We start from the raw sequence: 24,374 nt of genomic DNA, 5'->3' as shown, positions 1-24,374 counted from the left end.
GTCGCGAAGAATGACGGCTAGTTTTATTGTGCGCTCTGCAATGTCATTCTGTGTTGATGGAGTGGTAAAGGCGCGTGATGCGTTCAGCCCCTCGCACTGAACAGGCTACTCCATAACATTCAGAAGAGATTACCCCCCCCCCCCCAAACACAGTTCCCTCCCACTGCAGGTTAAGGGTCTCTGATCCGGTTCAATAAGGCCAGTTCAGAAAGGGCCATTCACTGACTGGTTATACCAACTCACACATTCAGAGGTTGAGAAAAAAAAAATAATTTCAAATCGAACAACAAAGTTTAAATTGGTTGTGTATAAATAAGAGCATTTTATTTAAAAGTTCTTCGAGCTTGTGAAAGGAATTTGCTTTGAACTGACTGAATTGATGTGGAATTCACCCTGAACCCATCGCCCACCTTGCCGATAAACCCCTCCCACGAAACTCACAATATCATGAGAAGAGAAAACACAAATAAGCCCCAAATGTTTCATTGCAATGAAACGTCATGCAAATAGAACAGAACAACAATCGGCTAATAGTAATAGAAGAATAGTAGTCATAATAAGAACAATAATAATAGTAAATAGTAATAAAATAAAAAATAATCTTACAATGCAAACATGACAGTAGTAAATGCCTCCAGTTCTTATTGCTACAGTATCTTACTTACAGTGTTGCGTTGCCACTCGTTCTTGCCAGCACATCCCCTCTCATAACCCCATCCCACCCCTCTGATTCACAGTCTAACAAGGGAAAATAATAACATCACACACAAAAACTTCACATTCAGAGTTGGAATTCACTGTCCCAGGGGTGTTGTAATGGTGCTTGATTCACAGCTTACCAGTGGACATCCCTCACTGTCCCGAAAGCAGCAAAATAAGCAGTAAACATGAGAGTACAGTGGTGACAAGAGCACACCAACATACAGTGTGTACATATATATATTTTTTTGTTTTTCTTCATGTGCTACGTAACAATGCTTGTCATTGCTCTAAAGAGAATTGGACAGTGAATTCGTGCTCTGTACACACATACACACAGACACACACTTATCAAAGCCTTGTCTGGGCAGATTCCATTTCCAGCATACATTGGCGGCATATGCCATTTTTCTCCTAAAAAGTCATTATAATTCTTTTTTTTTTTTTGTAAATTTGCAAAAATATTAAACCCTCTTTTAATGCAAAGTCAGAAAAAGAGCTGCTCCCTGAGAGATGCTGTGTAGTGCATCAAGCCTTAATGAGCAAGTGATTGTCTTAAGAGTCACTGGCCTCTGATCTGGGGTCGGGTCAGGGGTCAAAGGAAGGATCCTGTGAGCGGATCAGGTAGATGTGAGTACGTCACTAATGTTTATCATTGACGCTTGTTCCCTATGCTGTCAACATTGTTTTGTTCACCGTGTGGAGAAAACGTGAGGATGAAAATGGTAATGTTCAAGTGTTTTTTAGTGTTAGTAAATGCATAACCAGCAAGTTGAAGATTTAGCCACTGTGCAGTGAACATTTGCAGACAACAAGCACAGATCTCAATTTCTAGTGCATAAATAACACTAGATCAGAGACCACTGATCATAGTAATTAAAAGTAAAAGTCTTAGATCAAAAAATTGTCTTATTTAGGTATTTATATTCAGATAACAAACTGTGAAAGTATCATCAGCTGATTAATGTTGTGTTATTATTGTGTAGTGGGTCACTTATTTTGGTAAGTAGCTCATTTTAAAGGAAGCTCTTTAGTTTGAAATTAGAGATGTGTCATAGCTCATCATAAATCTCTTGACAAAAGTGAATGAATGCCATATTGCAAAAAAACAGTGATAACAACAGATGGCATACACGCCCAGTAAAAGCTGTGTGATTTTACACAGTGGCCAAATGCTTGTCAACATAGCATTAGTGTTGTGAAAGCAACCAAAAAATGACAATCTGTAAGTGCTAACAATTAAGGAATGATTAACAAAAAAGCATAAACATTACTGTCTATCACAGCTTTGTGTGTGAATTGTCATTGCAGTATTGCAGCTTTAGAAGTGTTAAAGATCATTGCAGGCTAATCTGCATTTCTTCACATCTTTCAGTCAGTGCTCTGTGTCATGTCCTAACCCCAGATCATAATGTGTCACATTTAAGAGACTGCAGAGTCCGTGGTGGAACGAGTACCATCCATAGAGATGATTGTTACGACATAATTAATGATCAAGAGTCAAATATAGTGCATTCTAGTTAAAACTGCTACCCTGTTCTGAACCGCTGGAAATAGGAAGAGGAGGAAAGGAGAGAAGTAAGATCAGAAAGGCAGTGTGAAAGTTATTGCTCTTTAGAGAAAAAGGATCCTTCATATTCACAGCCTGGAGTGATTGACATCCATGGACTGAGTTGTGCAAATAGTGATGGGCGGGATGAGGTCACACGGCACTCATACAGGTTTTTGAAGATTGGAAAGTTGTGAGATAAATTCAAGTTTTTTTGTGGAGTTTTGTCCACTTCTTCATGGTGATTCCCACGCACTTCTGTCTGCTGGAATCTGATGTCAAGGCCAGAATACATAAGAAATACGGGGCTGCGTGAGGGGACATTGGGAAGAGGCGGGGTTTATTGTGAGGTCCTAGTTTCTGATTGGTTGTTTCTGGTTGATTGTTCGAAAGCAGTCCAGCTTTTATTGGACATAATTATTGCAGCGAGAAAAAACATGATTGATAGGATGGCAAATCTGCCAGATTCTTTTTCTTGCAAAATAGAATATTTATGTATATATCTTCACCTTGAAAAGTAGTAGTCATTATTTTCTTTTTTAAATCCTTCATATGGTCTCTTTACATTTCTATGAGAAGGATGCAGTACCTTCTTTACATATGAACAAAATCCAGACAAGGCTTCTATATATCAACAAAACCCGAATCGACTCCCGGTTTTACCTAATATTCTTTTACAAGTCTCAACTTTACAAATTCTGTACACAAGAAACTATCAAATAAAATAAAAACACATAGACAAGGTATAGTCAGCCACAGTGGACTGCTGTATATTTAAATTAGGACTAACTTATTTTAACAGAACAAGAAGTAATACTGGAATCCGCTCTGCACTAGAAGAATATCTACAATAGCTTCTCTAAATCCACAGTTCCCTCCCCCGTCTAGCTTCTCCAACTTCACAATTTCTTCACATGAAAAAAAAAAATCAAAAAAAAAAAAAAATCAAACAAACCAAAAAGATTTTTTTCAAAGTTAAAACAAATTAACTTACCCATTTTTTTTTTAAAGATTGACAGCTTAAAATTGTTCCTAGATGTTTTAAAGTCTGTACATTTCTGGTCAGTCAGTTCAGTTCAGGAGACGGGAGGAAGCCCCATTTAAGTTGTGGCTTGGGGCGCGTTTCTTTTATATATACATTCTTCAGACTGTATCGGTGAACGGGATGGGATAAGTGCTGGACATTCCTAGTATTGTTGGCGGTAACTGTAAGTTTCTGGCAGATGACTCCTCACCCCGCAGCCTTAAATGAGGCTCGTGGAGCTCAGGAATATGTGGTTGCCACGACGGTGACATAGTCGACACAGTTGCTGTTGTCTCATCAGACGTGGCTATATTTTTATTTTCTTGGTCCTCTGCTGATGCCATTTGTTGCAGCGGGACCACAGGCAGTCACTTGGGCATGGTCATGGCAGAGTTGGGGTCGGGGTTGAAGAGTTCTTTGTAGAGTGGAGGGAAGAGGACGTTGACTGTTTCTGGGTGGAGCTGCTGGAAGGCCTGGAGCTCCTCGGTGTGGAGTGTGCACAGGGCTGACAACGTTGGGATTCGGCTGATCAGCTGTGAGACAAAAGAGAGAGATGGTCAAGGACACAGAAATTTAGACTGATAAACAACAAATAAGAGCAAGGTTAGAAGTGAGTCAAGCTATTTTTACATCGCTCCATTTTTCCTCTGAGGATTTGTGTCTGTGTTTGCCTTGCCTGTTGCTTTAGGACAGTACCTCTGAGGCTACCTGATATGAATGATCTCGCCAAGACTTGGCCTACCTTTGCCAGTGCATCTTCATCCATGTGGTTCTTCTGCATAATGTGCTGCAGAGCAAAGTAGATCTTCTCCTGGAGCTTCTGGACTTTCCGAGGCTCCATCAGCCACGGGCGATCTGAGTAGGAACAAACAAAGAAGTTCTTTTTACTCTAATAGTTTTGAGTTGGCATGTGAAGAGATGTTCATAAAGTTGTCAAAGTCAAAGGCCACAAAATATTAGAGCTTCATGGACTTAATTACTACAATTGTGATTATGCTGCTTGAGACTAATACAATAATAAGTGTGACTATTTTGTTTTATTTACATGATTTGCTTCAGTGCAGACACTGAGGTTCACACAGGTCGCCTCCTGTATTATAATGATATTAGGGAATGTGCACTGACCTGTAGAAATTAGTACAGCTGCTGAGAACAGAGCGATCTCCTCCTCTGTCAGCTGCAGTGAACACAAACTCTTGGCAAAGTCAAACACCGCACTCACTAAGTCATCACAACCTTGGAGGGAAACACAGAGGAAAGGACAGACAAGGGCAGACAAAAAAAAGAGAGATTTTTCATTACACTTATTCCGGTCATGTATGTGCAGATGAGCAAAAATACCTCAAAGGGGTAGAGGTTTTTTTTCCATTTCTTTTTTTTTGCATTTTCCCCTTCTTCTCTCAATTTTGATTGGCCATTTAGGTGGTAATGTCTTACCTAGAGCTTTGAACATCTGCATGCCTCCGTACTTCCCCTCAAAGAGCACAGTGTTGTTGAGAGGGTTGAACGCCCTGCACATCCGCACCAAGACTACCTCCAAACAACCTGAAAGAACCATGGAGACAGATTGTGATGATATTGAAGCTGATGTACAGACTAAAAAGCACATTGAACTACACTGTCTGACCTGTGACCTGTGACCTGTGACCCTGACCCGTCGTTATCAGTCCAGTGAACTCACCTGACTTGAGCAGGAGGATCTGGTCGTTCTGGCACAGTTCCATGAACCCTGAGATGCGCTTGGCAAACTCCACCACGTACTGGATTGCATGGGTGATCTGGATGGCACACTGCTGCCACAGCACGTCCCGGGGCTAGAACCAAACACACCCAGTTTGTTAGTAGTTATGTCAGTACATGAACTTGCTGCACTGGACATTGTTAGTACCAGATGTTTTCTCATTTCAGAGGTGGGACCAAGTTATCGTTTTGCACTCAAGTCCCAAGTCAAGCCCTGAGTCCTAAACTTTGAGTTTTGAGTCTGAAACAAGTCATAATGTGCTCCTCAACAAATTTTATGTCATTATACTATATTGACAAAAATCATGAATAACTTTAAAAATGTGTGCTTATTCGTTAAAATTCGTTACAGTTTTGTTGGAAGTTGTTGCGTCTCCACCTAGAATTTTTCTACCCATGTTTAGCATACTGCAAGTTGTTTTTTGTTGGCCACCGTGGAGTTTTTGTTTGCAAAAGAAATTATCTTTGGTATCATTTTTCCAACTGGTGCTCAGTAATGTAATGGTTGTTCTTCATGGTTCTTGCCTGCAACTTGTTGTTGGATTGGTTCAAACAAAGTGGATTTGGGGAATGAAATGTAAACTTGCTGGGAATGAATAGTGTTAACATTAGCTGATTCAGGAAAGGAATAGATTCATGGCACACTTCTTACATAACATACTTTACAATCTTTTGGCTTGGGGGATTGTATCAATATATCAATATAATCAAGTATTTTCAAGTCAAAAGGCTCAAGTTGGAAGTCTTGATTTTCTCAAGCTGAGTCTAAAGTCATTAGATTCGTGACTCAAGTCTGACTTAAGTCCAGTTCAAGTGACTCGACTCCACACCTCTGTCACATTCTATATGTGAAGATGCTGTGATAACATGCAACCTCACCTTGCTCTGATACATCTTGACCTCTTCATAGGAGTGTGTCTGCCAGGCTAGCTGCTGCAGCTCCTCTGTCGTGTACTGACATGTCTCCAAGTGGGACTTGATGATATTCTGAGCAATACGGTCTGGAAGAGAGGATGGTTTGTTTATTTATTTATTCCTTTCAGTACAGTTTTATCATTTTATTCATTTTTACATTTGATGCAGTGGAATATGGCATGTGTGTGGGCGGGGAAAGCGGGGCTGCAATGTGCCTAACAAATGTATTAGTGTAGTGAAGTGTATTCTGTACATCATACTGCAGGAATGATCCCTGCATGTTGAAAATTTAGGGGGAGAAAAATAAGGCTTTTTTCACTGCTACTAATTTACTGCTTAATTTATCATTCCCTTGGATTCCCTTGACTTAAATCCTTAATTTTAACTTAATCTTAACGTGTGCTACATACAGTAATATGACACCTTGTCAGCTAGCTGTGTAAGCCTGTCTGATCTGTTCTGCTCTCAGATTAGCACTCTGACTCAGGCTCTCTACCAGAACTCCTTTGTGGGTTTTTTCCACGTGGATAATTCATATAGATTTCTAATCTACTGTCTGTCTGTCAAACAGAGCAAAATATAAGCCAGTCTTTACCCAGCTCTCCCATGCTGACGTTATTGGGTCCCAGCTGACTGTCCTGGTAGCCTCCGTAGCTGAACAGGTTGGGCACTGGCGTCAGGTCATACACCGGCTCCTGCTTAATGTGCTTCATGCCCGACATGTCCAAACCTGACTGGTCTGGAGACGGCTGGGTGGAATCCATCCCATAGTATCCCCCTGGGACTCCGCCTCCGTTACCATGGACACCCTTTGGCAGCTCAATGACATGACCATTGGCATAGGTGCCCCCAATCTCATGGTTGAGGGTGGACAGTCCGTTGGTTAGGCTGGACGAGTAAACACGTGCCAGAGCTTCTGCTTCGCCTGTCTGCTGCTGCCGCTGCTCCTGCAGTCGCGCCTGGTGCTTCTGGACCTCTGCATACAGGCTGTCACGTTGCTTCTTGGACATGCGGCCAAACTTAACCGCTGCAGGGGGGAAAACAAGGCAGGGGGACAAAACTATTAACAAAAAACTGTCACAACCTTTCAGCTTTTTCAGTTAGTATAAATCAGTAAAAGACAAATAATGTAAAAGCATGTTAATCTGCATTGGACCTGTGTGTACAATCATGCACCACACATATGATAAATCAGTAATGATCATTCCTGCATATACATCTAGATACAGATATACCAGCCCTCACCATCTCTGGACATTCCTAGGGCGAGACATTTCTGCAGGCGGCAGTGTTGGCAGCGGTTGCGGTTTGTTCTGTCAATGAGGCAGTTCCTCTGGCGCGGGCAGGAGTAGGATGCATTGTTCTGCTGACTCCGTCTGAAGAAACCCTGGTCACACATGTCAACAAAGAGCATGAGTAAAGACGTACAAGTACCCACAGAGCACAAACTGTGCATGACTGACTTCACAGTATCTGAGCACAGAGAAACAAAACAGGCTTTGATTGAAACAGTGCATTAAGTCTCACCTTACATCCTTCACACGTAATGACTCCATAGTGGATACCTGATGATTTGTCTCCGCAGATTTTGCAAGGTATGACTTCGATTTGGGCTGCAAGCAAAGAGATGCACGTTACAAAACACATTTTGGACAGGACATAGAACAACATTTTCAGACCTCAGCTGGTGGTCTTAATTCAGAGGTTAAAAAACAGCACATAACCTGGTTGGCCTTAGGAGCCGAATTGGGTTACAATGTGTGTCTGTCTACAGTATGTGTGTGACTTCAATTTCACAAGGGCGCCATGACATCTGGACATTCTGTATGTCCTTGCAGGAGTTTGTCTAATGACCGAGACATCAAGGACTGTATTCATACACAGACGCACATTCACACACACATACAGGACAAGATAGTGTTAATTGTGTGTGTGGGTTCTTTTGAGGGAGAAGACCCCTGCATGCTTGAAGGAGAGACCCCTGCAGGTTAGAAAGGTTGCCAATAATGAGAAAACAGGTTACATCACTGAAGGACCACACTTGCGCTCCAAATGTTTTTCTCTCTCTCTCACACACACAGACGTTGAGCTCTACAACCCTTTTACTAACAACTTTAGTATGTTGCATTTCTTAATCTACAAATGCACTAACTACACTATTTTTCATTTGCGTCAAAGTTTTACTCACTGTGTATGGGCAGCTCCATGTACAGTCGCAACCAAAGGCACTGAATATGGACAACAGGAAGTATTTCAAGGTATCGCGCAGAGCTACCTGCCACTAGTGTCTTTAGACTTAATATCCATAATATATGGACAGCGAGAGACGCAGTTCCTAAAGAGATATGAGATGGATGTGGAGGTAGGCAGGTATGTCTGCTGAGATGGCACACCCTCTATAAAGAGATTAGACAGCCTATCTAATCCTAAATTATTTCCCGTCGAGCTGGTTGCCTTCTTTGATGAGCATGGGCTTAGCCACAGCTGAAATAGCCATTCACATGTAATCTCCCTGCACAGTCCTATAGTTTTATAGAGGCTCTGAGAAGTTCAGAAATAGACAAAGTCACCTGGCAGAAGCGAAAATACAAGTTTTGCGGTTTTATATTCAATTTTTGCATAAAACTTGACTCACTGATTCCCCTTAAGAACGATACAAATCTTGCAATGTGTAGCTGGAGTTGGTGCTTCAGAGGTGTGTATTTGCAGAGAACAAGTTGTTTGTGTCCCTCTGTGCATGTCTGAGCTTGTCTTTAGTGTATGTGTGTGTGCACACTGAGGTGCAGTTGTATCTGGCTATTTTTGTGCATTTGAGTATATGTTCTGGTTTTGCAGTTTAAACTGTTTTGCATGTGTGTACAGTATATACTGTGCAGGCATACAGTCTGGGGAGGAATGAGTGTGCAGTATATATAATTGGATAATCCCATATGCGGATCAATGGAGACAGTTCTGTCTGTCTAAGCGACTGAGCAGGAGCAGAGTTTCACTGCTGTCTATACACTCTGCCTGAACCTCAGGTCAAACCCAAGGTGGTATACGAGGTATACTATACAGGACTGTGGGTTACTGTTAACATGCTCGCCAGTGAATGTTAAAGTAAAAGCCAACCCTAGATTCACTCCCATTTGCCGTTTTGTCTCCCTATAGTTGCGGGGGGGGGGTTTCAGCGCTGTGGCTATTGAATGCCTGCCTCTTACTGTCTGGCACCTCGTCGCCATCTTTTTATAAAGTCCAGACCTCAACTGCACACTGTGGGGATACACAGTCATAAACATTTTGAGCACAGAAAATAATAAATAAATAAACACAGGCAGAAAGTAGAGTCTCTGCAAAAAACACACTGCTACACACTTCTAGTGGGTCTTAACTGATGATTGACATAGATCCGAGGTTCCCAACTGGTTCAGCCACGGGGTCCAGAATTATCTTTAGTCATTAGTTTAAGGTCCACACAGTCATACTTGCATTTGGCCATGTCATTGTGCTGGTTTGCTGATATACAGTCACTCACTCCACAGCAATGTTCTTCAGAATAAAGTGTGTTTTTTACAAACTTGGCATGTTCGTGAGTCACTTGCAGAATGGACCTGCGACCCACTAATTGGGAACCACTGACATTGTTCACTTCTGTATGAATCCTGACGTTCTGTAGGAAAATCCTTCATAGCATACCTTTAATAAGTGCCAGTGTCAGCTTAATCATATTAATAATTTTTATTTAGCACTGTATTCTCTTTACATACCCTTGACATTGTTTTAAAACACAGGTTAAGAGAATTGAGAATAAAAAAATAATGACTTTAACAGTTACAGGAACAAAGAACATTATAGATCCAGAGAGTAACTTAGCATGTATCCACTCATTTGCTTTTCCCCTCATTAATTCCTTTGCCTATCTGCCCCCTAGTGGCCATCAGGAGGCATGGAAATGTCTAAAAAATGGCCTCCAGTCAGACAAAAACCTGGACTATGCGCCGTCCCTCATGCCTGTTGCATTATGTGCTATTATAGTTATCTTTACAGTTGTCATTCAGGATGTGAACGGGCCTTTACCCTCTTTATTTGTCTCTTGTGAAATTATAATTGTCATATAGTACCTCAACAATGGATCATTGTGTCCCTTCGCAGTAGACTGACTACACATGGATGACCTATGGACAGAGCGACGCGCTGTTTGACTGTGTACTTAAAGTGGCGCAGCTCGTGCTGTGAGTTCTGGTGCGGCTCAAGACGTGACCCATTTCCACCAATTCTCAGCCAACTGGCTCCAAACTGGGTCAGAGCAGAGCACTGGACTGGGACGGCACACAGACGACACATACACAGAGCTGTCAATGAACGTGGCCTGAAAAACGCTATTTATAGTCTGTAAAACAGGTCAGTCGCGCCCAGGACATGGCTGTTATCAACAGACCGCATGTGAGCAATAAACAGAAGACAGTGCGTCAGTTGTGCTTCTTATCACCTTCATTCTTACTTAATCCTTTTACTCTTGTGGTGGGGACTGTTTATCACATAATTCAAGTCAAACTCTTTGATTAAATTGTTTATCATGAAACAGGTGAATCTCTCTGGGTTTAGACGAGCTGAATATGTTCAGCCCACACCTGCTGCTGCTGTGATGTGGATATACATACGTATTATTTCTGTAGGTTTCTTGTAAAACCTCTTTACATTTTTCCACCTTAGAGGAGTGTGTGTTTACTGTTTCTCACCAGTGATTACATTATATCTTCACTGTATTTCTTCTTCTTTACCCCATGGGAGATTGTACTCCTCTTTGTATCACATAATTATGCCCAAAGGAGCATGGGCGTGTGGGCATGTGCATTGTTTCAGTGTGTGTCTCAGAGAGGGTTTGAGTGAGCGTTTCACTTGTAAAAAAAGACACAGAGAAAGATAAAGTATGCGTACATGTCTGCGTGTGTTTGACAAAGTGAATGTGTATGTGTGTGTGTGTGTGTGTGTGTGTGTGTGTGTGTGTGGGTGTGCGCATTGTTGAGTGTATGTTGTGCTCATTGCCAGTGGGGACTGTCAGGTAGGATATAGGGAGACGGTCATGACAGCATTGCTGTTGCCAGGGTGACCACCCACTCGCTGCACTCGTCTGGCTGTCACAGCGATGATGTGCTAAGCTGTCACACTCTTAAAGGAAGTGATGTCATCAGTGCGCGGAGCCAACTCGGTCTATCATCACTGTTCGTCCTGTTGCCCTCTCTCAGCAGCGGAGGCTTTGTGGATTGTTTACCAAAGGACTCCCACTTCTTCATCCATCAACAATACATGCTTGCTGCCTTGTTACACTTCAGCTGCATTGGTGGATTACAGCAGAATTAAGACGTGTTATTTGTTGGATGTTTCAAAGAGGCTTATTGTTTTCAAAGTTAGGATGTATGATAATGGATTTTGGGTATTTGTTCTCTTGGTTCTACTTACAGAAGCAAACTTGTATCCTTCAAGCTGTAGTGAAAGTGAACTTCTAAAATAGAGTAGAACTTTAGAGAAAAGTGTCTAATGCAGCTATCCCCCTAACCTCCCCTGACATGAATCCATTTCCAAACAAAATGTCAGTGGAAAACAAGCCACTCATTTCTGTTTTTCAGAGATTATTTTAGCTCTTAGCTACATGTCTTTAACAGAAGTGGGAGGGCCTTCTTTTCAACCTGAGGTGACCCAGCCTGAGCTGAGTGACTGACAGTGTCCTCGGCCAGCGGGAGCACGAGCATTATCCTGAGGTTATTATGTAAGAGCGGGACTGCAACGCTGGCGATTCCTCAGCTAAGAGGAGGATCAGGCCCGCACAATCTCTTGAGAGAGAAAAAGACAGAGAACTAACTCGAGATGAATTTCGCAAAGAACAAAGATAGTTGTTAGAGTATGCACTACACTACAGTGAGAAGTTTGCACACATGTGTGTGTGTGAGTGTGTAGCTGATTGTGGCCATGAGGGCTGTATTGCGCTGGCACGTGTGTTATGATAATTGATTTTTAATGAAGTAAGGATCTCCTGTGTATTTCCTGGGCTGGCCCTCTCTCTAAATAGAGTCCTAATTATCTACATTGCGCTGCAGAAAAAAAGCAGCAGTCTAGCACCAATATGTTAACAATACTTCATCTAAAACACATAAGTAGCTCACCCACACATGTGGGTTACACACACATGACCATTTTAAAGGGCAGCTCTCTCGTCTATACTGACAATGCAACAGCAAATTGAGGCCACTAGGTGCTGCTATACATGTTTAGTTTCTGTGCGTGTGTGCGTGTGTGTGTTTCAAGAGGGGCAGACTGGACATGCATGTTTCATTCATTCAGCCTGCGGGGTGGGTCTACAACAGAAACATACCCAGAGCAACACACACTCACTATCAGTGCAGTAACATAACAGCGTTATACACTAGAGGTTGGTGCTGTAGTATCACAGCTTATGGAGCAGTTGAAATCACTTTCTACCATAACTTTTGCCAATGTAAGGCACTTAGGAAATGCAAACACGACTCCCACTGTCGTCCCAGGGGTTGATTTGTTGGGGATGAATGTGGGTGGTATCTCCACTTCATTAAAAATATGCATAGTTTCTTGCCAGTTAACTAGATATCTTCTGGGAAAATGGAGGAGATCAGCACTTTACCCCCCCCCCCCCCCCCCCCCCCCCCCCCCCCCCCACTCCTTGTTAAATCTGAACAACTCTGGCGCTGGCCTTAGATGTCTATATACTGTGAATTATGCTATCACTGTTCACCATCCATTCCACTTTTTCATTCGTCTCTGAGTGTTCCTCCTCGCTGTAAGTGGCTGTGTGACTGGGAAATCATTTCAGTTTCTGTATTTCATGATCTATTTCCATCTCTCAGCGTAGCTCTGTCTTCCCTGTCTCATAGAGAGCTTAGAGAGGAACAAGCGTTTTTTTGTGCGTTTTTTTTTTGTTTCCTCCCTCCACCGATGATGAAAAACACTGAGGAAACTTTTGGTGGCGTGATTGCTGAGTGGATTAACACATACAGCTGGGAATAGCATATAGCAGTGCTGCTTGGGTTATCTCCCCTGTGTCTCCTGTCATGTTTTCACATCATACTGTCCCATTAAAATCAATGAGACACTGCCACTGCATATGGTTTCAAATGGACTTGTGCTATGTGCTGTCACACTTTCCTCTCTTTCCTGTCTGTTTTTACTGTCTGAAACATCTAAAAAATAGATTGAATGGTGGTGGACGATCTGCTCTCTCTAGAAAAATAAAAAAGAATAAAGAGCATTTTACTCACTTTCATCTGGATTCTGCACTGTTTATCCTCTTTACTTTTCTGTGTGACTCACACACCAACGCACAGTGTTGACCGTAAATGTCACTGTTTCTTTTTTTTTTTTTTTTTTTGCCCTTGTGGCCTCAGGGTTTAACACGCCAACCATGTAATCACAAAGTTTCCAGTTTGAATTCGGCTTTGTTGCATGTCATTCCTCATTTCTCTCTTGTGTCCTGTCTGTCTCCACTGTCTGCTCTCCAATAAAATAATTTAATGCCCCAATATGAAAAAAAAAATACTGTTATCATCACTACAACTGACCACTATGCGCCACTACACAATTTTCAACATAGTGCCAATATTATACATAAGTTTACTGAATCTAAACAAAACTTTAACATAAGGAATATAAATATTTACGCCTACAAACCCTTTTTTTCTATTTAACACAAGAAGTTAAACCTCTTTATTTTGATCATCAAATAAGTATAAGCAGCCATAATGTATAAAATATTCTAATATTTTAAAAATTACAAATCTGAACAGGCATTGGAAGCCATCTTTTAATACTTCAATGTGAGATTAAATATGTGCTTTACGCAGGATTTACTGCTCAACATTTTCTCACAGATAAATAAACATTTTCTTTACATAATAACAGTGTCGAATGCTTGAATGTTTAACATGAAGTTTGGTTGATAGCATCACTGCTGCCTGATAAATTGCTTTTATTCAGTGTATTAAAACAGCTTGTAAATGCCAGTTTTACTGCAAGAAATAGTCAGTGTATTGATTAGTTGAGCGGCAAATATTAATTGGCAACTTTTTAAGCAAAACTACCAAATATTTCCTGCTTTTATGTCATTGGAAATTAATTTTCTTTAACATTTGAACTGATATTTGGACAAATAAGTCTACTGAAGATGTCACCTTGGACTTGGACACCTTGGAATGTTGTGCATTTTTCACTATTTTCTGACATTTTATAGAGCATTTAATGAATTAATTGAGAAAATAATTAGTCGATTAATCGATAATGAATATAATAAGTTGCAGCCGTAAACAACAGTGAACTCAATGCCAGTGATTATCATCCCTGACTCAGACATCTAGATCTGACAGATGAACGTAATGCTGACATACTGACATAAGCCGACTTCGTTAATATAAGATGACACAGTCCTGTACTGCTTCTGTCTTTGTCTGCCCAGTCTACTCTTCTGTGAGTTATAGTCATAATCGTAATGCCAAGCAGTGCGCCCATCTCCCCTCCCCCATCACCATCCCTCGCCGCCAAGTATGTCTTTGTCCACTCTGTAATATAGACAGTCACACTGTTGCTGCATGAGCATACATGTTACCACCCCCAACCTCCGCTTTTCCCATCAGTCTATCGTCATCGACCCCCCACCCCCCCTTCCCACACTTTGCCAACACACACACACACACACACACATACAAACAGTCCGAAAAACAGTCTCTCTTGCCCTCCCCCCCTTGCTGTATGTCAGAGGGCATGAGCTTGTCCAGCTTGCCATGCGGCCCCAAAGCACTCTGGGTAATTGCTCAGATAGCAGGTCTGGGATCAGCTGCGGTTTGCTCATAGAATATTGTGCAGCGGCGTGATTGGACGCCACGGAGAGGGAACAGAAGGGGGCTACTGGCTGTCATCCAGTGCATCGATTCACATGCACAGGCACACACACACACACACACACTCGCAGAGACACGTTCAGACAGACAGAGGCGCATTCAGACATGCTTGAATGCATACATTACTGCAAACTGCTTTTGAAAAAGCAGACTTTACAGTATGATTTCTATGCTTGCCCCCTCTCCTCCATCACACACACACACACGCAGAGTCTCCCACCCTGTGTAGCATGTGTCCTCAGATGGATAAGAGGAGATGGAGGCGTGGGAAAAAATCCACAGGGTAAACCCAACCCCTGCCTGAACACATACATGTACACACACACAGTCTGCCCATCTGCCTTCTCAGGTCTGACTCTCATCGACACTGTACACACACAAACACACACACACACACACACACATATGCGTATGCTCACACTCCAACCCCCTGGGTGACCTGTAGGACCCTGATGACCTTTGACCTTTCCTTAAGGACTGAGCGAGCGCATCAGAGTGGAAGGAACGAGTCCAAGTGTGAGAGGTCTGCATCTGGTCATTACCGTCCTGAAATCAGCCATGAGAATGCACACACACTGAGGCGCACTTGCTGAAGCAAACATGCACACACACACACACACACACACACACACACACACGGGCGTGCACAAAAAAACCCCACACACACAAAGAGTGCTTTAAGCTCTCTTATGTATTTTTTCCCTCTCTCATCCCTTCTCCGTCACGATAGCAGACATGCATGTGTGCACACTGAGCTGTTGAAGCACAGAGGGGGTCGCGGTGTTTATGTTTTGTTCAGATGCAGAAAAGAATATGTTTTCACACACAAACACCGACTGAGATCCTGTCGTTTCATTCCTGAGGTGAGAAAATAACATTTTGTTGGCTCTGGCCATGTCCTCATCCTCCCGTAACCTCACGCTCCTCCTCCTATGGTGTTTCTCTTGAGCCTAATTGTAGATGACAGTGTGTGTGTGTGTGTGTGTATGTGTGTGTGTGTGTGTGTGTGTGTGTCTTTGAGGGGGAAGGGAGAGGAAAGGTGGCTATCCCAGTGTAGAGAGAGAGAGAAAGAGAGAGATAGAAAGAGAGGGACATCCATGGAGAGACAGACAGAATATTGCTTTCAGTTCTTACATAAGGTGTATAGAAATGTGCCCTCGTAATCGCATCCTCTATAGTGATAGTCGGTGGTCAGTCAGATAAAACAGAAACATCAGCATGAGTGAGGTTGAATGGACTTTAAAGCTTTAATGAAGAGAGCAACACTTAGTGTGAATAGACACAATGAAACCACTGAAAAGGGACAGAAGCTATGCCTGTGTGATGTTTGTTTCAAAACTGTTTACTTACAAATCTGACTGATGGTGTACAAACAGAATATACACGCATAGACTTGTGTGCACATGCAGAAAAAGTGCAGTTGTGGGCAGTGATGGAAAGTAACTACTTAAGTACTGTACTTAAGTATGATGTAGATGACGTATTTTGCTGGAGTAGTTTCATTTTCTGCCACTTTATTTTCCTAATCTGATGTACTGTAAACTACCAACAGTACATAATATTTGCTCCACCTCGACCAAAATATAATGTAATAATTGTCCAATTACATAGTACATAAAACATATCTCTTGGGGCCAGTTAGGAGTACTTTACTTTTAATATTTTCACTTATTTTTTTATTACACTTCTGCACTTGTAAAGGATTTTAGCGATTGTTTTTGTATCACTTTTGTTTCAAATAATATTCCTGCAATTACCCAAATCATGCAAGCATATTGTAGCATTTGTAGTACTTTATTGAATTTCCTATTTTTTCAAATTAAAGAACATGGTGATACAGCCAACTTTTACTCGGAATTGTGTGTTATAACACTGTGGTATTAACTACAACTAAAGTGAAGATTCTTGCCCCGCTGGTTGTGGGTTTATCTATTCCTTTGAGTAAACTGTCTGCTTGAACCCAAGCATATGAATGAGTTCTCATTCGAGTTTGTCTGCATTTGAAAAAAAAAAAAAAAAAAAAGGTTTAAGTGTACGTGTGTGTCTCGGTGTGTCTGTTAAAGCGACTGTGTTAGCACGCATGTGTGTGAGTCGATGTGTGTGTCCTCTCCCAGGGATGGCCGCTAATAGCTCGCCTCGGGCAACAATTTAACTCAGCCTAACAAGGTTCTCCCCAAAGTGGCCCCAGGGGCATCTCTCACAGAGGCAAATTGATCACAAAGACTATCACACAGCTCCGGCTCGGCTCGGCCCAGCCTGCTCTGCTCTTCACCTGCTCTCTCTTCCTCTCTCTCTCTCTCTCTCTCTCTCTCTCTCTCTCTCTCTCTCTCTCTCTCTAGTGGGATGATTTAACAGAATGCGTTATGAACATTAAATCTGAATCGAGAGAACGAAGAAACAGCAGCAGTCTTGGTTTGGTAATTGCATTCTCTTTGTAAATGACAGGAGACCTCACATCAACAGCCACTGCTTGGGACACACACACACACACACACACACACACGAACACACACAGACGGGTTAGGAGAGGTAACTCAGGATTTGGACATAGTGAAAGAGAGAGAGAGAGAGGGATGTGGAGAGTAAGAAAGATAGACCTAATAAGAGTCTCTTCAATCAGATTACAGGCACTAAAACAGGCTAATCTTTGTCATTTAGAAAAGATGCCGCACTGGGCTAAGTCATATTATAGGCTTATTGTTGCTAGTGCGTGCTATGCACCTGCAAACACTGAACACCTTCACAGTGTACAGGCATTTAGCAACACAGTCTCAGACTTTAAAAAGTTAATATGTATATACATGATCGGTTTTACATCTTCATTGTAACTGCGGGAGAAACAAAAACTTTTTGACGGTGCAATTTGTTTGATAAATTGTTTTTTAGGGGCCTTTTCTTAACGTAAAAGGTGTATAAAGTAGAGTTAAGAATGTCACACTGACACAGACTTGCAGTATATGGACTAATCTGCTTTGAGTGTTAGCTAAAGTCTAGGTGGTTTGCAAGTGTGGACTTTGGATACTACTATTACGGCTGCTGGTGTTATTCATTGCTGAGGGCAGCTACGTGTGCGAGTGTAATGTGAGGACAGGATAGTCTGGATCTTTGTGTTTCTGTGTGTGTGTGTGTGTGTGTGTGTGTGTGTGGACGTGCATGCAAGTAAACACAATCTACTGTTTTATCCACTCTCTACCCTGTTATCCCTTACTTTTGCACAAACACTCCCGCTCAAACACACACACACACACACACACACACACACGACTGCACTATTATATAACTCCTGAGTCTCTCTCTTACTTGCTCTCTCTTTTCTTATCTCACTCATTCACTCACTCACATGCTCCCTCCTCTCCTTTATGTTTATCCCCTGCTTTTTAACGCTCTTTCTTTTAAATAAACTTTATACACTTCATAGTTTCGAAAGAATTGTGCAGTCTTTTCAAAGTAGAACTACAGAAATGGAAACAGTCTCATTCACAAAGGGACTGAAATAGATGACAAATAAAAGACATGCCCCGTTTATAATTTTCCTACTTCTGATATTTTCATTTTTTACAAACTATAATCTGATTACATCGCCAAAATGCTATTTATTCCTGCATTAATTCAAAAGTGGACGTTCTACATGACAATGACTTGAAACCAGAGTTTAGAAGTGCAGGTGGACATGCTCTCTGACTTTGGACTATCAAACATTGCATTCTATATCTCTGATTGTGAGACAGCAAGACTCAACTCCTGCTCAAGTCCTCTCAAATATGAGCATTTTTTTATTATAAAAGCTACCCATCCAATAATATCTACGGTCTCTCTGTTCATACATTACTCGGTTTGCTCTTAACAAGTGCAGTCACCCTCTTCCCCCGGTTTTTTACTTCAATGCAAATCGAAGAAAAATGTGAATATTGAATATCATTGTGGCTCCATTGAGACATGCTGGCTTCATGGATGAGTAAAACTGACAAAACAGAAGGAGCTGTCAGAGGACTCTATGACTTCAAGGCAGATTTAGAGTTTAGGAGTGGTTCAGGCTGAAATCCCTCCTGGCTAAGATAAAGTGGAGACACAAACCCGAAGCGTGCCGTATAGCCCACGCTTTGTGTGTGTAAAGATTAAAAAAGACAGAGAGGGAGAGAATCGACTGAGGAGAAAAACTGTTCGCCTAGACTCCCCCAGACAGCCGCAGAGGGATAAAACCAACATGGAGCGCACACTGAGCACATGCTAAACAAACACGAGCTATGATAGTGGCTCAGTGGGACCACAGAAGTGCCATCCAGGCCACACACACACACACACACACACACACACACACACACACACACACACACACACACACAGAGCATGGTGGGATGTTTTTAGTAGACGGTTTTAAAAAAGGTCAGGCAGACACGCTAGGTGAGGAGTAGACTGTGGGTGTCTGAAGACAGGTGCACAGACAGTGGGAAGTGAGTCCTGAATGTAAGCTTGTGTGTGTGTGTGTGTGTGTGTGTGTGTGTGTTGCAACAGCACTCTGGCGGTACCTCAGTCAGTCAGTAGGGCTGTGTTGAGGGATTAACAGTGTGGCCTGCATGGGCTTGGGGTAATCTCTCCTCTCTTCTTACATAACACTGGGCCATTAGTCAGCACAAATGCACAATAAACAACACAATCAACAACACAAAGCTTGACAACAGACCAACAAGGACCCCTGATAACACTAAAACTGGAGATTTGCTCAGGCCAGGTGCCTGCTACTGTTGGCACTGAGTGATTTCATGGCAACAATGGGAAACAGTGATTTGGTGACAAAAGCTGTGTGCTAACCTGCTGTTTCTGTCTGAGGATGGTGCTGCTGGTTTCCAAATAGGCTCCCCCATCAATCAGCGCAAAGTATGCCAGCTCCTATTTTGGTGAAGTTGTTCACTGTTGGTGCTATTAGCCAATTTTTGTTCATACAGACGCTTCACACAGAGTCCCTGTTAATGATTTTTTAATCATCTTTTGGGACTCTTTACATGCTTCTCTCATTAATATATTGGTGACACTTTACTGTAACCCTCCCCCCCATTTAGCATTTATAATACTATATTAACATTTAATAAATGGTTTATAATGCACTATAATGTAGTTGTGTGCAGATTTACAGACATATATAAGTGTTGATTAATGTACAGTATTTGTCAACAATTGTAACTTCTCATATGGAGACATATTTCATATTACTACAACTGTGGTTACGTAGAATGTCATATCTGTTTATAAACCAGCCTCCACTTATGAGTGCCCACAGGACGAGGACACATATATAAATAAACACTTATATTGGCTGACAGCTACATTATAGCATGTTATAAATCATAGTTTCAGTGTTTACTTATAAATGCTAAAAGGGGAGGTTAAAGTGTTACCAATATCTTAAAAACACACTGACCAATTTCTTACATATTATAACAAATGATGGGGTAAACATTACGACAGGAAAAAAAGAAACAAGAAATGTTTGGAATTACACATCTAAATCTGAAAGGTACAGACTTTTAGCTATGCAAGTTATGTGTCATAGATTTATCTAAACATGCTGCTTCCGTTGGCTTCGACTAAAAATTGATCCCGGGATGCTTTAGAATCGGACAAATCAATGCTCACACACGCCTCCAAAGCAAAGCAGGATGGGACTAATTCTATTGGCATGAGGCCGTCATGCGTAGTATTGCAGCTGTGTGTGCGTGTGTGTGTGTGTGTGTGTGTATTTTTAGTGCTCTCTGCACTTGTATGTGAGCACAAGCCATCAAACAAGGTGGTATAAATAATGTTGGAATAAGCACTTATGTTACGGTCACTGTGGATTCTAACATTTTTTAATAGCTTCTGTCTTCTCCTTTTGACACCTCTTGTCATCACCTTACTGGTTTCTTGTTCTCTCACACTCTTCCAGTTTCTGTCATTCTATCTTTTCCCGCGGTGAGGGAGAATGAGAGACTGTGATTGACACATATCGCTAACAGAGGAGATCAAGTGGCGCTGTGAACCCCTCCTCCCCTGTTGTTCCCTCCATCGCTGAACTCTTTGACCCGACTGACCTGGACACATCTATTTGCTGTAGAAGCTCTTAGGATTACACAAAACATACTCAGACACAGGCTAAAAGGGGCTAATGTATGGAAACTAGGAAGCTATGCAGAATACATGTCTCCAATATCTATTTATGTTTGTGTGGTTTTGTAAGTTTATGTACATGTTCAAATGTTTATTTGGTTGTCTCAGTAGAGACGCTGTGCTGATATTAATTATAACTAAATGAAACAATTGGTTGGAGGATGCTGATGATGTTGATTGGCTCTCAAAATACGGCTTTTATTTTAGCCTTACCTAACACTTAATTGCAGTGATTAAAATTATTATCCATTAAAAACAAAATAGACTGCAACAATTGAATAGTTTTTGTTCTGTGTTATTTATTTTTTTGTTTTTTGCCTTTTCACGTTGTTTATTATAGGGCCATTTATAGAAAATAAAACTTTCATATCACAGAAACTTTTTGTCACTCAAAAATATAATGCCACTGTTACTGATGTCATTTCATTATTCTTTGTTGGGCTTTAGAGGAATGCTATTCACAGCACAGCATCACCATGTTGCCGTTGAAAATACAGAAATAATTATCCTGTTTACATCATCCTACACAACGCTGATCCATATTAGAAAAAAAACCCACAATGCTCCATTTTCTGAGATACAGAAAGGCCCTGATGATATTATTCCATCTGTTATTTCTCTGGCTTTTTCCTGGTCAGGCTATGGGGGTGACATCATCTTCGGTCAAGGCTTCAGGAGTTGTGGCTATTGTTAAATGATAATTACCACGGCTCATGAGGGGCCTCTATTTTTTATAACCTTGTGGTTGTGAGCACATTTCTGTGTAAGGGCAGCCGAGACTCCACACACACACACACACACACACACACACACACACACACAGGTTGAGAGTGGGGGCCGCATGGCCCACACTGATTTAATTCTATCTGACAAAACCCTTTGGGGCGTGCAGTGGGAGAGAGGAAGATGGAGAGAGAGAGAGAGGGAGAAAGAGAGAGAGAGACATGGAGAAAGAGGGGTGAGAGAGACGCTTCAGGGGCCTCTTCTGCCAACCACGGCTATAAAGTGAAAGCAGGAGCTTTCGGTATACCCCCCAAAGCCTCCCATGCACGAGAGTGGTCGCGAGGCCCATTAAAATGTGGATAAAATACAAGGTGCATGACAGAGGAGTTTGCCATGGGATGAGAAACGGAGAGAGGTGGGGGGTGTTTGGCCTTCTCATGTTTTTTCTTGCCTGAGGTTCGATGGCCTTAAACTGAAGTTGCAGAAAGCTTTATGTGACATTCAAACACAAAAAGCATCAGGAAACAACTAGATAGATAGATAGATAGATAGATAGATAGATAGATAGATAGATGTGATGCATCAACATGTTAGAGCATTTATTTCAAGTAAAAACTGGACTGAAAATAAGTTTAAGCCATTATGTCACATTGTTGGTTGAATCACTCCTATTAATCATTTGAATTAAAATTTCATGAATCTGTTAAATAATTACACCAGCCTCCATCAACTCTGATATTTTCCCTACAAAACTACATCTGATCACAGTTGTGGCCATAGTCCAGCATCAAAAGTAATGGAATTAGGCCTGGCCTGTGTTTTGTTTTTAATCAGATGTAAACAGTGTATTAGTTTGACATACTTCCCCTTAAATTATAGTGTTTGCGTCTCTGTCTTTTCCCTCTCCAGCCTGATGTCGGAACATTCTTGTTAATTAGTTTAATTGTTTCAAATGTCAAACAGCAGCACGAGGAGGCTCAGCCAGGTCATAAACAGATTGGATTATAAATTAGAGTTCAAGATCGTCTTGTTGAACGAGTGTTGCAACTTTGCGTCAGCGATAATTGCACCATGCCAGGAACAGTATAGCCTACAAACAAATGCAAACACTCAGCAGATAATAAACAAGTCAAATATTAAAGCTGTCGTGTTGGACTCAAAGCGGCTGCAGATGCTGATGAAGGAGAAACGAAAAAATTCATGATTTAAAGGGAATTTAAACAGAACGGCGAGGAAAGGCTTATAGTGAGAGTGGAAAGAGCTGTGTTAACATGTGTCTCTGTGTGTGTGTGTGTGTGTGTGTGCGCGCGCTGTGTTAACGTGTCTGTGTGTGTGTGTGTGTGTGTGTGTGACATTGACGTTGAATTTCAACATCCCCAGCGCGATGCAGAGCGTTACGGAAATGGGTTAGTGGAGCGCGTGAAAAGTATCCAATAAAGTTTATCCCCAGAACATAACAAAATTAAGTTGATTTTTTTTCCCTGCACATCATCTGATCTGATCTGGTGTCAGCCTGGTGTTCCGTTGGTGTGGAGTGGAGCTCAAATGATTAAAGCTTTAATCAAACTTGATGCGCCACTTTTAATTTGCAATCACAGACTCCAATGGCTTTGACCTGTGAGTATGTGTGAATTTTGCAAAACTGCAGGCCTTTTCCACACACACACAAACACACACTCAGACTCAAAACAGGCGCACACAGAGACATCCAAATAAACTTTTACGCATTATAGTGTGAGGCGCTGAGACATCCAGCCACACGTCCTCCGCTCGGCTGTGATATAGTGACAAAATCAGCTTCACAGCTGAAAACTCCCAGAATAAACTTTCAAGGCCAAAGGTGGGATAAAGCCTGTCGTGCAATGTGTGTGTGTGTGTGCATGTGTGTGTTTAGCGGGATGAAGCTTTGGGGAAAGTGCGGCGGTGTTTGGAGCAGTGGGATGGTCTTACCTCGCATGGTGTTGGCGTTGCTGGAGCTGGTGCTGAGGCTCGCTTCCCAAAGCAGCAGTCATGAAGAAACAAACATAAACACTTAAAAAGGGGGGTGGAGGATGCGGGGGGAAGAAGATCCTCGGTTAAAAATAACAACAGTAACGAAAAGAGTGTAGATGATCTGCGTCGACGTCCACTGGCGGCCCTGAGTGGAGACGTCTCTGCGCTAAAAGCATCCCAGACCGGAGCACAGGGAGTCGGGCTGAGGTCGGACGGTGCGTCGGTCGTTGCGCTCTGGTCGTGCGGTTGCTTTTCTCATGACATCTACGCTCTCACCTCTATGGGAGGGTTTCACTGTTTTCTGCGGGCTGAGGGAGGGAAGAGCGTATAGGAGAGGCTTTACCCGGCGGCCCTGATTGGACTGGAGCACTTTCCGCTCCTCCCACTCTCTCCTGCTCAGCCTCCAGCCCAGAGCCTACACACATACACACACACACACTGCACACAGCCTGAGCGCACACTGCCGCTACAGTACACAGACACAGTCACAGGAAAGTTTTAATGTCACCCTCCACATTTAGTCAGCTTCATGAAATTTAGGCTGGTTCACGCATGCACAGAAATAAGTCCATCTTTAATCTGGTCTCACATCCAGGAGGCTGTACTGAAATCTTACATGTTAAATAGTAGGAACAGATTATTTATTGGTCCCATTCCAGTTTTATTTGAACAATTTTGTGGTTACTCTAAG

The 24,374-nt window shown here is 42.1% G+C and overlaps 1 protein-coding gene across 1 annotated transcript; it reads right to left on the bottom strand.

The window, feature by feature from the left end:
* Nucleotides 1-302: 302 nt before the first annotated feature.
* Nucleotides 303-23,996, bottom strand: rorb (RAR-related orphan receptor B). Its single transcript, XM_033618511.2, has 10 exons — nucleotides 23,642-23,996; nucleotides 7,455-7,540; nucleotides 7,173-7,314; nucleotides 6,523-6,954; nucleotides 5,892-6,013; nucleotides 4,954-5,086; nucleotides 4,710-4,817; nucleotides 4,398-4,508; nucleotides 4,015-4,127; nucleotides 303-3,805 (listed from the first exon to the last, which is right to left on the bottom strand). The coding sequence occupies exons 1-10, from the start codon at nucleotides 23,646-23,648 to the stop codon at nucleotides 3,641-3,643; spliced, it is 1,419 nt and encodes a 472-aa protein (XP_033474402.1). The 5' UTR covers nucleotides 23,649-23,996; the 3' UTR covers nucleotides 303-3,640.
* Between the last annotated feature and the right edge of the window lie 378 nt (nucleotides 23,997-24,374).

The sequence above is a fragment of the Epinephelus lanceolatus genome, chromosome 9, assembly GCF_041903045.1.
Source record: "Epinephelus lanceolatus isolate andai-2023 chromosome 9, ASM4190304v1, whole genome shotgun sequence".
In the NCBI taxonomy this organism is placed as follows: domain Eukaryota; kingdom Metazoa; phylum Chordata; class Actinopteri; order Perciformes; family Serranidae; genus Epinephelus; species Epinephelus lanceolatus.
The sequence above is the reverse complement of the archived record's forward strand: the minus strand, read 5'-3'. Positions and strand labels throughout refer to the sequence as shown.